This window comes from Anser anser, assembly GCF_964211835.1.
Source record: "Anser anser genome assembly, chromosome: 4".
Taxonomy (NCBI): domain Eukaryota; kingdom Metazoa; phylum Chordata; class Aves; order Anseriformes; family Anatidae; genus Anser; species Anser anser.
Genome location: NC_139724.1, coordinates 51,628,503 through 51,640,831, shown reverse-complemented (window position 1 = coordinate 51,640,831; position 12,329 = coordinate 51,628,503). Strand labels below are relative to the sequence as shown.

General features: G+C 40.1%; 1 protein-coding gene across 4 annotated transcripts in view; it reads right to left on the bottom strand.

Annotated features, from left to right (window-relative positions):
* The window catches only part of TEC (tec protein tyrosine kinase), a 50,052-nt gene that overhangs the window by 18,041 nt on the left and 19,682 nt on the right, over positions 1 to 12,329 (bottom strand). Inside the window, exon 1 of one of the 4 annotated variants that reach the window (XM_083835145.1) lies at positions 3,738 to 4,644. The exons of 2 other annotated variants lie outside the window; for them this stretch is intronic. In XM_083835145.1, the coding sequence (XP_083691271.1) occupies positions 3,738 to 4,031 (294 nt within the window). In that variant the 5' untranslated portion in view covers positions 4,032 to 4,644. Of the gene's footprint in view, positions 1 to 3,242; positions 3,694 to 3,737; positions 4,645 to 12,329 lie in introns of those variants that run through there. One more of the 4 variants, XM_083835148.1, reaches the window with a different exon arrangement.

Sequence of the window (12,329 nt, the reverse complement as noted above, 5' to 3'; positions counted from 1 at the left end):
GGTACAGCATCAAGTACTGCTCCTTCCTCTCATTTTCACCGCATGGCAGCCCGGCGGCCTTGGAGCTGACAGATTAGCAAATGCAGGATGGAAGACCCAAACAAGATCCACCTTTTTATTTTTTTTATTTTTTTCATTTTTAAGTGAAGCACAGAATTCAATACTCCACATAATGGTACTGAAGATACCTTTCCAGATCTTCTCTCTGCACGACATACAAAGAAGAAAAGCCTGCCACTTCTGTAATGGATCTACCCAGCTTTCTGGGTCCTGTGGGGTACTCATGTATTGCTTGGATTCCACCTAGTGGTTAACTGAGGCTGGGGGACGGAAAGAGATGATTTGCATTTTTGTCCCTATCTGGAATCACAGACATTTCTTTGAGGAACAGGCTTTATGACTTTAAGCCTCTTCTCCATGACTCCCAGATTTTCATGCCAATTCTGGCATTCAGTGAGTGCTCCAAAGGAGCATATGTGTGCTAAGACAACAAAGAACAGGAATACAAGAAGATAATCAACCAACATTTTGTAAAAAAAATAAAAATAAAATAAAATAAAATAAAAATAAAATAAAATAAAAATAAAATAAAATAAAATAAAAATAAAATAAAATAAAAATAAAAAATAAAACCAAAAAAAAATAAAGCTAACCTCCTAATACTCAGCACATCATTCTAGTATTCATGTTTCCTAAGTCGTCCCTTTGTATACTTGCACGATTTAAGGTGGCTCAGTTTACATCACCATGAGACACTAAATTAAACCAATTCAAATTTGACCCACCTTACAACCCAATCCAGCAAATAAAGCCTAATGACATCAGATTCTTTTATTTTTGCATATTTTAAAGATTAAAAACCTTCTATATGTGAAATTAAAGACGAATGTACTGCTCCAGACGTGTTTCAGATTGCAGCAGAAGCAACAGTTATTAATGGCCACAGCTTTCAAATTGCCAGGTTTGCAGCTGTGTTTTAGCTCAACATTTCTCACTATTAAACCATGGGACACAGGAGCAGGAAGGAACGGCTGAAGAAAAATGATAAATAGAGCACTGCAATTCCTCTGCCTGCCCTACTTAAACAATTTCTTTTTATAATGGGACTTCTTGCACACCATCACTGTGTTGCATTTATTGTGCGTGCCTAATGCCTTGCTCTAGAGTGAGGCGTAGAGCAGACACGAAATGCGGGACCAAGCAGAGCTCACACCCTGACCTAGTGTAGAGCTGCAGGCACGAGCCAGCATTGAGAAAGCCACTCACAATCACTCTTTCCAACGAGTGACCTCTGTTACAAAGGGACAGGATCAGCCCAGGGGCTAATTATGCAATGTCAAACCATAGTGGGAAGAGGGGCATTTTTCACAGATGTTTTTGGATGAAGATGGCCAACGTAGTAGAAAGCGGTTGGATTCCCTGTAGAAGAAGTAACAGTGTTTCACCAGTATGCTCACGCATGCTCTCTGGACACAAGCATTCACGGAGGATTTGGAAACCAAATGGCCAGTGAACCCGTGGCACCTATCAAAGTGGGTCCACCTCAGGAACAACCCTCTAGAGGGAGGCCTGCTGAAGGAAAAACAGTTATAAAGGTATATAATAAACGTATATAATACCTTTATATACCTGTAAGTAATAAAGGTATACATAGTATATCCCAAGAAGGATAAGGAACAGATAAAAACGTGCTTCACAGTCACACTAAAGGGTGTTGGTTTTTTTTAACTGTTATCTGCTTGCTGAAAATAACAAAAGGGAAGTGATTGTACAGAAACTACTATACAAAGCTTTCCAAAATGCAAAATGGCATATGTACTTCATACTTGACTGTGCTTCAGAAGCTTGATTTACAGTTTCAGAAGCCCTGTTCCTTGCTCACAAGGAGGATGACCAGTCTAGCCAACGTCTTGTTTCCATGCAAAGCAAAAGAACGAGCTATTCCTATTGTTTGATATGTAAGGTAGTAACACCAAGAAGTTACAACAGTAGAACTACATTGTCAGATGTGGAACAAGTATACGGTTACAAAATTCCAACCAACAAGAAATAATCTCAGAATAGAGGAAGACAAGAAATATCCGTTAGATAAGTACACAGCCAGCTCATCTTCTACACACTTGGAACTCCTCTGCTGAATATAGTAGCTTTACAACTTCCTGAGAAGCCCGTGTTCCCACTGCCAGAGAAAATGGTTCTTCAGTGCATTTCCTCTTTGTTTATGAAGATATCGTGATGTTTACCTTCAGAAGAGTGGGGTTGGGGGGTTAAACACTACAAAGGATGTTTTGTTTGGAAAAACATATATATATCAATGAAAACATGCAGAAGTCAGCCCGGCTGCCAAGAGATAGCTGCACTCCGGCTCACCCACGGCGTCACTCTTTCTCTTGTTCTTCACACTATTGCTCTCTCCCATGCTTATTCCCACGCAGGAAACCCCGAGGTCATCAGCACATGACCCAGGGAACTGGTGTTCCCCAAAACATCCACAGTCTCCACATTACTTACATCTCCTTTTACGGAGCTGCTCAGCCATTTCACAAGACGTCCGCAAAGCCTGCCTATCCCAGCAGCAACCGCAGACAACTTCTCTCACAGAATATGCTCCAAAGTCAAACGTAGGGTGCTTGCATATTTTTTTCTGTTATTAATTATTTTATTTTAAATATCCTTGTCACTTAGCAATAAGCATTGGATATGGCTGCAGTCCCCTCCTAAGAGGCATTTTCAACCAAGTAATGCCACTACTGTTCATGCAAATATAGTTATACTGTAGCTAGCTGTTAGATGGCCACATTTTTATCGCCTTATTTTTCCAGTCTGTCAGATATGTTGAAATACACCCTCATTCCTTTTAAGTCTTTTTTTTTCTTTTAAATGATTATTCTAGGAAAAGCAAGTATCAAGTATTTCTGTTCACCTTTCTGTGATGGCTCGAACTGCGACACAAGGTGAGAGGTGCTGATTATTCTGACGTGACCTGACCTGAGCCAAGATCTGATTCTTGGGAAGAATTTCAAGAGAGAAAAAAAATGCAAACTAAGTGAGAAGGAGAAAATCTCAAATCCTGTACTGCAAAATATGAAACTGAGAAACCTTTATCATAGACTGGCTGCGTAATTTACTCTTCTGCGTAGCGGATGCCAGCCACCAGTACGGCAGAAACCAAAAAAAAAAAAAAAAGAAATTCTTTGTAGTAGCACTGATGCAACTTCCTAGCCATTACTACAATGTATTACCTGAAATTTACTCTTTTCCCACAATTGAGCACCAGTCAGCCAAATATACGCAATTACAGTTCTGTTGAATTGCTGCTAATAAGGCAGCGATGTAAATAAGCGTAAAGGAAGCAAATAAACCAGCCAGGTCTCCATCCACATCAGGCCCTAAATTATCTACAATCTTTTGGTTGTCTAAACAACTAGCACGTAGCTTCAAGGTTCTTTCAGACAAATCTTCCCTTGTTTCCTGTGAAGTCCTCACAGAGCTCTGAGCCTGGCCAGCCCAGCTGTAGCATTTCTGCCCCCTTTTCTCCCCTCTCAGACCACAGGGCCACCTCTCTGCCCATCAGGTGAGCGACACCTTTCCTTCAGCCATCCCTCTAGCAGCCCTAGAGTTGTCTGAACATGAGGCATGGACAACTTGAGCCGAGAAGGGAGGGGAGCCCAAGCCCAGAGGCATCACAGGTGGGTGATCAGAGCCCCAGGACAGGATGTGAGGCTCTGGTCACCTACCTGAGGCTCCAACTGCTTCACCTGGTCTTTCAAGCTTTTCAAAACACCATTTTTGCATTTGTTTTGCATCAAATTTACAAGGGATTTATACAGATTTATCTGATACTGCCACCTGAAAATGTTATATGGCGCTGCCAAAACAAGTACTGAGCAGAATGGAAACACAGGATTATCTGCTGCTTCTCTGCTCTCCGTGAGGCTTGTTATCCGCCGGCAGAAAGAAACTTGGATTAGTCTGAGATTTTTTCGGTTCTTGTCAAATCTTTGCTGTCTGGTGTGCCATTTTGTTTTCATCCAGGTATTTTCAGGAAGCCAGTTTGCTGTAGCGCTTCTCTGGTAATTGAAATTATCTTCAGAGCTGGCAGTTTCTCAGCTTCTCTACAGTATTTTAAATCTAAACCTTCCCTAGCCTTCCAGAATCTTATTTATTTTCCAAGTCTTCCTTCACAGCACCTTTAAGATTCACCTGCTAGGTGTAATCATAAGGTAAATGTTCTCATTAACACCTTCTCAGTGATTCAGTAGCCACAACCTACGCTTTTTAACTTCAGCTTCGTCTAATGTGAGTTCCATCTCACAAACTGCCACATTCTTCTAGAAAGATAATTATTTCAGATCCTCATTTTATATCGGTCTTCTGGTTTGGTAGATGTTACAGAGAACAGGGAATCATTATTACACCATAACTAAATTATTTCACAACTTGAGTTTCTTTATGACTTGCTCTTTTCAAGTATGCATTCCCATGCACCTGTTATGCTGCCTTCATTCATGTGAATAGCTTTAAATTATTTATTTGATTTAAACAGCTTTTGGTCACACCTGTTTAAAATTTCCCCATCTGTGCCTACTGCTGTCTTTCATGCTTTTAGCCAGTATGTGACATCTTCTGAATCATCATCAGTACAGCAGTTCTGCTTATTAACATATAGTTATTTAAATACAAAGTTGTGTGTATATATATACTATATATATATATATAGTGTGTGTATATATATATATTTCCCTGAGGGGGGGGGATGGGGGGTGAACAACCAAAAAAGACCAGAAGGGATGGAGCTTCATGGTTCTCAATGCCAACAGCTACTGCTTTCCAGTAGACTTCTATCCAGACCCTCTCTGTGACATTTCTCTTCTCAAACTCTCCTAGGTGCTTTCCCGATGACTCCTTGTTGCTCCTCACACAAGATTTCTCTGGGGCCTCTGCTGCAGAACACAGCCTTCTCTTTTATTCACCTTGAAAGCTCAAAATGCTGACCGGCTTTATGAGCAGCTGTATTTTGAACAATTAATTCCTACTGTTTGATCTACCTCATCTCCTAAAACAAAGCTGATTCCTTACTGCATTTGCTCTGAGCAGTTGGTAGCTACAGTCATAGTTCAACCCTCCTCTTCCCCAGGATACCATACAACAGTGGTAGAGGTAACTAATCAGTGGTGAAGCTGTTTTTGGCTATCATACTGTCTCATCAATGCTTCACACTATGTCTCTACTCACTTCTTAGCACACCTCAAGCTTTGATAAGCAGCTCCTCAGAAGGACTGGGTTTTTGCTAGAAGTGTTCAGTGCTGTTCTGATGGACTAGCAGCTATCACAAAATAATTAAATCAATATAAATATCAATATGTACATGGCTTATATAATTTTTACATCTCTGAATATACTTGAAGCAAGGCTCAGCTCTTTCTCGTCAGACTTAGATATCACACAATCCCAGTACTCTAGCTGAGCAAACAGGAGTAACAACACAGGTACTGCTACATCAGCAAAGCTATCTGTAAGTTTGCTTGTCAAACTATAACCTCAAGAGTATCCATTCATCTGTCACATTACCACGTTACTTACTGATTTTCTGTCTTGATTTCTGTCAAAGTCAGTGCAAAGAAAAGAAGTTAAAATAAACTACCTTCCTAATGATGCTAATATGTGGAAGCAATGGTTGTAGTCATTACAAAGAAATTAGACAGGGGGTGGCTACTCATATCCTTAGTATATAAATACAGATCCAGCAAAGAAGTTTGAAAAAAAAAAAAAACCTATATCATTAGATTAGGATCATTAGAGATGCAAACACATTCTCCACACAGATGGATGTAACAGGCATCATTTTAGGTGGGATAACTTGCAAATACATCACTGTACCCGCTCAGCAATATAATTCATGCTGCAAACCACTGCTACAAGCTACCCTACTTCATTAGTTATTATACATTATACATATTTGATATAGATATAAATACGTGTATGTGTGTTTAAACCATCACCTATCCTGACTGCACTTTAAAAAATGATTTATTCTTTTTCTGACAATGCTGGAAAAAAGTGTGTTTAATTGCATTAAAAATGCAATTTTTATTTCAGTAAGAGCTGAACTGATCTAAAGCCACCGCCTCTTTTAGAGAAAGTTGTGAAAGCACGTCCCCAGCAAGTACAGCTAGGGATTTCTATGTGATTCATGCAGAAAGTGTATATCCACCTCTGGTGCTTTCAGGAGGAAACAGCAGCCAACCCACAGTCCTCCTCCAGGTCTAGCGATAGAGTTACTTTGCAAACTTGCATGTATTTTAGGAAACCTCTATCATTATCACCTATGATTAGGAATAAAGAAGCTCTGCCAATCCACTCATTTCAGTAGCTATTTATCATACATTAGCAAATGAGTAATACATGAGGTCATTAGAAGCCTTTTAATAATGAACTTTGCTTTCATTTATACAAGGAATTAAATCACCTATGCATTGACTAAGGACACCATAAAAATCAGGGTAATTAAAGAAGTGAAAAAGAACAAAGGACAAGCACCATAGGAATAAGCAACAGTAGAATGGATACCCATTAATCTTCTATTTGAAAACTGTAAGAAAAGTGATTAGTATAGGCTTTTGGAACTCTGTATTGTTGTTATGCTCCAAAGGAAGTATTTGCACAAGATTAGTGTTGCAATGCAGCCCCACAATTTTACCCTGAAACCTGCAGGGTTAGAGTGGCCCCCAGAGCTTTTAAAGTTATTTTTCCTTCCTTAAAATATCACCACGGTCATTTCGGTAGCTTCTGTCTCCACTCTATTCAAATTACAGGAGCTGAATAAAACTTGTGCAGAAGAACTTTTTTTCCCTAGAAGAGACTTTCAAAATTAGGAACCCTCAAGAACATTTAGGTCTTTTACTCGGCTTTGTTCATTTAAATCCCATTTGTTTTCATTTTTTGTAACAGTCCTGCTGTTTATCCAGGACTGTTTTCACACTGGTCTGATCCTGATGGCAAATACCACTGCTGTCCATGAAGATGAGCGCACTCTGCACCTCCCAAGATCAGCTCATCAGAAAGCCATCTTCTACTTGGCTTCATAGAAGCATCCTTCGAAGTAATACTGAGCCTTTTCCCTCTGGGGCTTTTACTTGTCTGCTCTGTGGTAGCAGATTTCTTCAATACCAGCAGACAGGCAAGCACAGTGTCTACCCCCAGTACCCTCTGTACGCAGGTCTGTGCAGTCCCCCAGAGCTAGCATGCACATCTCAGCCCAAACTCTCCCCTTTTGTCCTCCCTTCAGCGCTGCAGCTTTTGAAAACACAGAAGTTGATACAAACCTTCTACCGCTGCAAACTCTAATCCAAACAGCAAATGTGAGTAAGCACCAAAGATGTTAAGGTTTAAAGGCATTTCACATGCCTCAGCCCATGCTCACAAGCTTTGTACTCAAGGTCAGTGCAAGTTGGCGTAGGCTGGAAAGGTTAATGAGAGCACGCCGCGTGGTGTGTGGGAGGAGAGCGACTAAACCCGATCAGCACCCTGCCAAGCTGAGGAGGATCACCACAAAGGAACCCGAGAGGGGAAAAAAAAAACCACCGCAGCGCAAGGGAACACTCAACTGCTCCCATCGGTACGAAGATCCTGACAGTCAGCACATTGTTACCGACTGATGAAGTTATGACTGGATCCGTGTCAACTTCTTGGAACTTTTTGGAAGCACTGCCCTTGTGAGAAACGTCGGTAGGAAACTTTTCAAACCAGCAAGCTAGCAGGACATCCCCCTTGCGCAAAGCAGCTCCTTTCAACTGCTCTAGTGGCGAGAAGTACTTCAACACCTACGCCTATCTTGTCTTCATCTCAAAGAATTTCCTTTAACGAAAAAAATGCTTTTTATAGCAAAAAATCTCAGTTCCAGTGGCACTTTTAGATTCAGTGAGCTGCTCCATCAGCATGATCTAACTAAAGCTTGTGTGAAATACGTGCTACCTGCTATCAGGACCATTCTGCTACACAGAAAGATGCTGACTCCAGTTAGGGCCCCTGGACTCCCCTAACACCTCCCAGGCACATCTTCTGGCTGTGTACTGAGAAAGAATTCACAGGAGTACAACCTACTGCCAGACAAGCAGAAGCAGGACAAGCCACGAGCACTTGGTGGACCATTCTGGTGGACACAGTCGCTTGGGTGCTATCTCTGTGTCTGTCCTGTTGGCTAATTCAAGAGGAGTAAAAGATGCCGCTCAGGAAGCAGCTAATACACCCTGTGAAGCAGAATATCTGGCACTTTGCACCGTCCGCTGGTGGACGCCAGCCACCAGGGACACTGGCAGAGCTGTAAAGTGAGTATTCTTTTCCATTAATTGCACAGCTCATATTTACAGAAGCATTTCCTATTGCAGTGATAAGGTAGACTCCTAGATAAACACCAAGGCTGCTTTTTCCAGAGTCAGCTGGAAGCGTGAATGTATGGCACCTCTGAAAATAAACTGCAGAGCATTTTAAGTTGAATACACAAAACAGGAGGCCACTTGACAGAAAATGGCCAAATGTACCTACCACATGGGGTTATTTCCACAAATGTTTCCTTAGATTTCAAATTTGTACTCCCCTGGAGATGAAATGAGAAATTTGGGAAACATCATACTAAAAACTTAAACTAACTTTTTTGCTGATCAAAAATACAAAAACCATTCTGGATGAGTTTGCTTTTAACTGTCATTAAATATTTTATTTTCAGACATGCACGTTTATTTCAAAATTTCTTATACTTTGCTTATTAATTTCATACAAATTAATATTTTATTTCTTCAAAGAAAATAGTTAAGAAAAGTTATTAGAAACATATCTGAAGTAGTATTCTGAGCTTTCACATCATGCAGAATCAGAAAGAGATTACCTAATAAAATATTTTACCCTCAAAGTATCAGGCTTATCCTTTTTTCCTCACCAGCACGCCAGACACCAGATCATCTGGAGAAGTTACACTGCACTCAATGAATCCTGCAGTCATTGGTAAGCACAGCACAGGAATCCTCAAGAAGCACGGACCAGCTTGTGCAAAAAAGCCTCCTACCTCCCACTTCCAAACCAATGTCACTACTACTGTCTGCATAAATCTATTTAAAGCTGTCTTGGAAAGTCTACAACACATAATTGAGAACACTGTACATAGTGTAAATCTTACTGACTGTAGGATAAACGGTTTTATAGTACACCTCCATACTCATGAAAGGAAGATATTCCACTTCTTCCCTATTTTACACATTCATGATCAGCACTCTCTGCTTGGAGGCCAATTCAGTTATTTCTTGTTGTGATGAATTTTTGTCTTTGCTACAAATGGAATCCATCACATTCAGATCTCATTAGCCGCTTTTGCAACACTAAGGGAAAAAAGACAGAAAATCTCCACTGGCAGCTGATAAACCCTTACAGGCTTCATGAAACTTATTAACACAGCAATTTCTATCCTTGTCATTGCTGTTAGCAAAATTCCATACTGCAGTAGTAGTGTTTCTCCAACATTTACAGTTAACAGCTTCACAGAATTTATGCCAGAAACCCAAAACCAGATGCCATCTCCAGCTTAAACAGAATATTCCTCTTTTCTGACAACTTATTAAAAATTCTTCTCTGTGACACTTGGGGCAACTCAGTTCTTCAAGTATCTTTATTTTTAAGCTTTCTAATGTCCATCTTCTTAACCAACCTTAAGGTCATGCATGTATATATATTTTAAAGCAAAAAGCATAATGCCCAGAAGAAGTTAAGTCATAAAAGCCAAGGACCTATTAGCTTCCTATGCAAAATAAGTTTCCCATGGCATTACTCAAAATTATAGAGCATTGCACAGATGACCTAAAACAAGGTTGTCCTTCCTCTGGTTTCTGTGCTTTGAAATCCAGCCGCTTTAATGATTCTGTAGCTACACTTCATTGCTAGCTCACACACTGCCTCCATGACCTACGTTCCAGCACTATTTCTAAGTGCAGAAGCAGCACCTCCTCTTCCCATGACAGTAGTGCAGCTCCAGCTTCAATGTAGGCACGTTGCACCACCGTGCAAACATGACAGGGTGCCTGAGCTGCTTCAAAGCACATGTGTAAAAAAAATAATAATAATAAAAAAAACTAAATAGGTTATGGGCAAGTTTAAACAAGATTTTACCCTGCTAGCAGCCGTGCTTATAAGATAATTGCTCATTGCTCCAAGTAGGCATACGGCACTCTGCCAGACATAAGACAGAAAAAGTAGAGAACAGTGCTTATATAATGGGCAGTTTCTGGTCAAAGAGCAAGTGAACTCCCACCACTGTCTGCAAAGAACGGAATCAATGAGATCTCCCAGAAGTATTTATAAGAACAGTGTTTTCTATGGTTGACTGCTTTTTGTTGTCATAAATGTTTCACTTCTGTCACCAGATATACCAAGTCTCTTCTTCTGTTGCCCTGTTTACAATCCCAACTTGCCCCACACTTTGAGAACTGAATAATCTGGTTAAAAAGATTTGATTTAATCTTGTCCAGGAAAAAGAAAAAGAAAAAGAAAAAGAAAAAGAAAAAGAAAAAGAAAAAGAAAAAGAAAAAGAAAAAGAAAAAGAAAAAGAAAAAGAAAAAGAAAAAGAAAAAGAAAAAGAAAAAGAAAAAGAAAAAGAAAAAGAAAAAGAAAAAGAAAAAGAAAAAGAAAAAGAAAAAGAAAAAGAAAAAGAAAAAGAAAAAGAAAAAGAAAAAGAAAAAGAAAAAGAAAAAGCAGTATGATTATTCACATGAACACAAACCTTGGGTTCTTCCTGAACTCTCTCTGCCAAATTCCCGTAGAAGACAAAATTGAAAAAACAAGAAAGACTTCAGCTTGGCCAATGACCACAGTGGGAATGAAATCCTTGCCTAAAGGAGCAAAGCTCAGCCACCCTGAGCTCCTACTAAAGCCGTGGGATCCTTTTGGCTTTGGGTTTCCACGCTTATCTTACCAATCTGAACTTTGAATACTACCAGCCGTGAAATGAAACCAGTCTGTACCTATCGTTTCTCTGTCATATCTTTAAATTCAAGCAGTAAATCACATTTCATTTCAGCAGCAAACATCCAGCTATTCAGAGGAACTGGAATTACTTTCACCTCCAATGTCTTTTTTTATCTTTTACATGAATAACTTCAGCCAGAATATACATCTGTCTTACTGTTAATACAGATTTACAACTTGGCTTTAAAAAAAATAATAAAACCCCCAACCTTTTTCCATTTAAGTTGCTCAGTGACACAAAGGAATAACTACCACTGTGTGGCAGAGATCTTAGCCACACAAGTTTTTCTCAAATAGAGCCCAAGTACCGCTGATTTTAAACAATGTGTGCCCCTCTAAGAGCTCATTATTTTCAGACAGTACTCTTCGTAAAATAAAACACTGATCATTGTTTAAAAGAATCTAAAATGGGAAGAACAGTGAAAATAAATGGTTTTGAGGCACAGGTTGTAAAGCTGTATGTTATGGCTGAGCCAGTTTAACAACCTGTTGATGTCAACAGTTGGAGCTTTCTGTCCTCCTCCACGACCTGGCACTGCCCCTGGCACTTGTTGGGTCCTGCACTGAGCTAATTCAGCTTGTCAACACAGCACAGCTCTCATCCAGCAAAAATAAAAACAGATCAAGTATCTTTCTGCTGATTAGCAAATTTATTCAGAGCAGTGCAGAGCCCAAGAAATGCCCGGACCAATTTAAGCAGGTTGAGAGCTGCTGCAAGGCAAGGGCAGGAGGAAGATGGACCTGCCTCTTTCAGCATCTGGGCTGTGTGGGTGTAATGTATAGTTTCACTCCAACAGTCCTGGTCTCGGGCTGGAACCTTTTAAGATACTGCCTCCACAGCTGAGGACACTATGAGCTGTCCCACTCCAGCTCACTGCCAATAAAACCAGCACTTTAACCCCCTCTCACACAGATCCACCACTGAGTCTCCTGGAAGGGTATCTTAGCTGAAGGGTATTAACCTGCAGGGGAAAGGTGATACAGAGTTGGAAAAGGTAACTTCGTGAAGGATGACAACTAGACCTGCAAAACCTGTTAGTTACATTTCTCTTTGGACTGAAGGTAAGCTGACACATAGAAGCCTGCAGGACATGTTTCAGAGGGCATCTGAGCCCTCATCTCTTTTTTTTTCCTTCTTTTTTTGCCCGTCAAATAAATATATAGAGAAAATTAGTTGCATTGTAAAGTCAGTACATATTTTAATGCAGCAGTCAGTGAAAAATACATAAATTTGTATCTCATTTTTAATCTTTGACTGTGCCCAAACTATATGCAGAAAATGGCAGCTATAATAGTCGTCTGTGGAGCACAGCAACTGA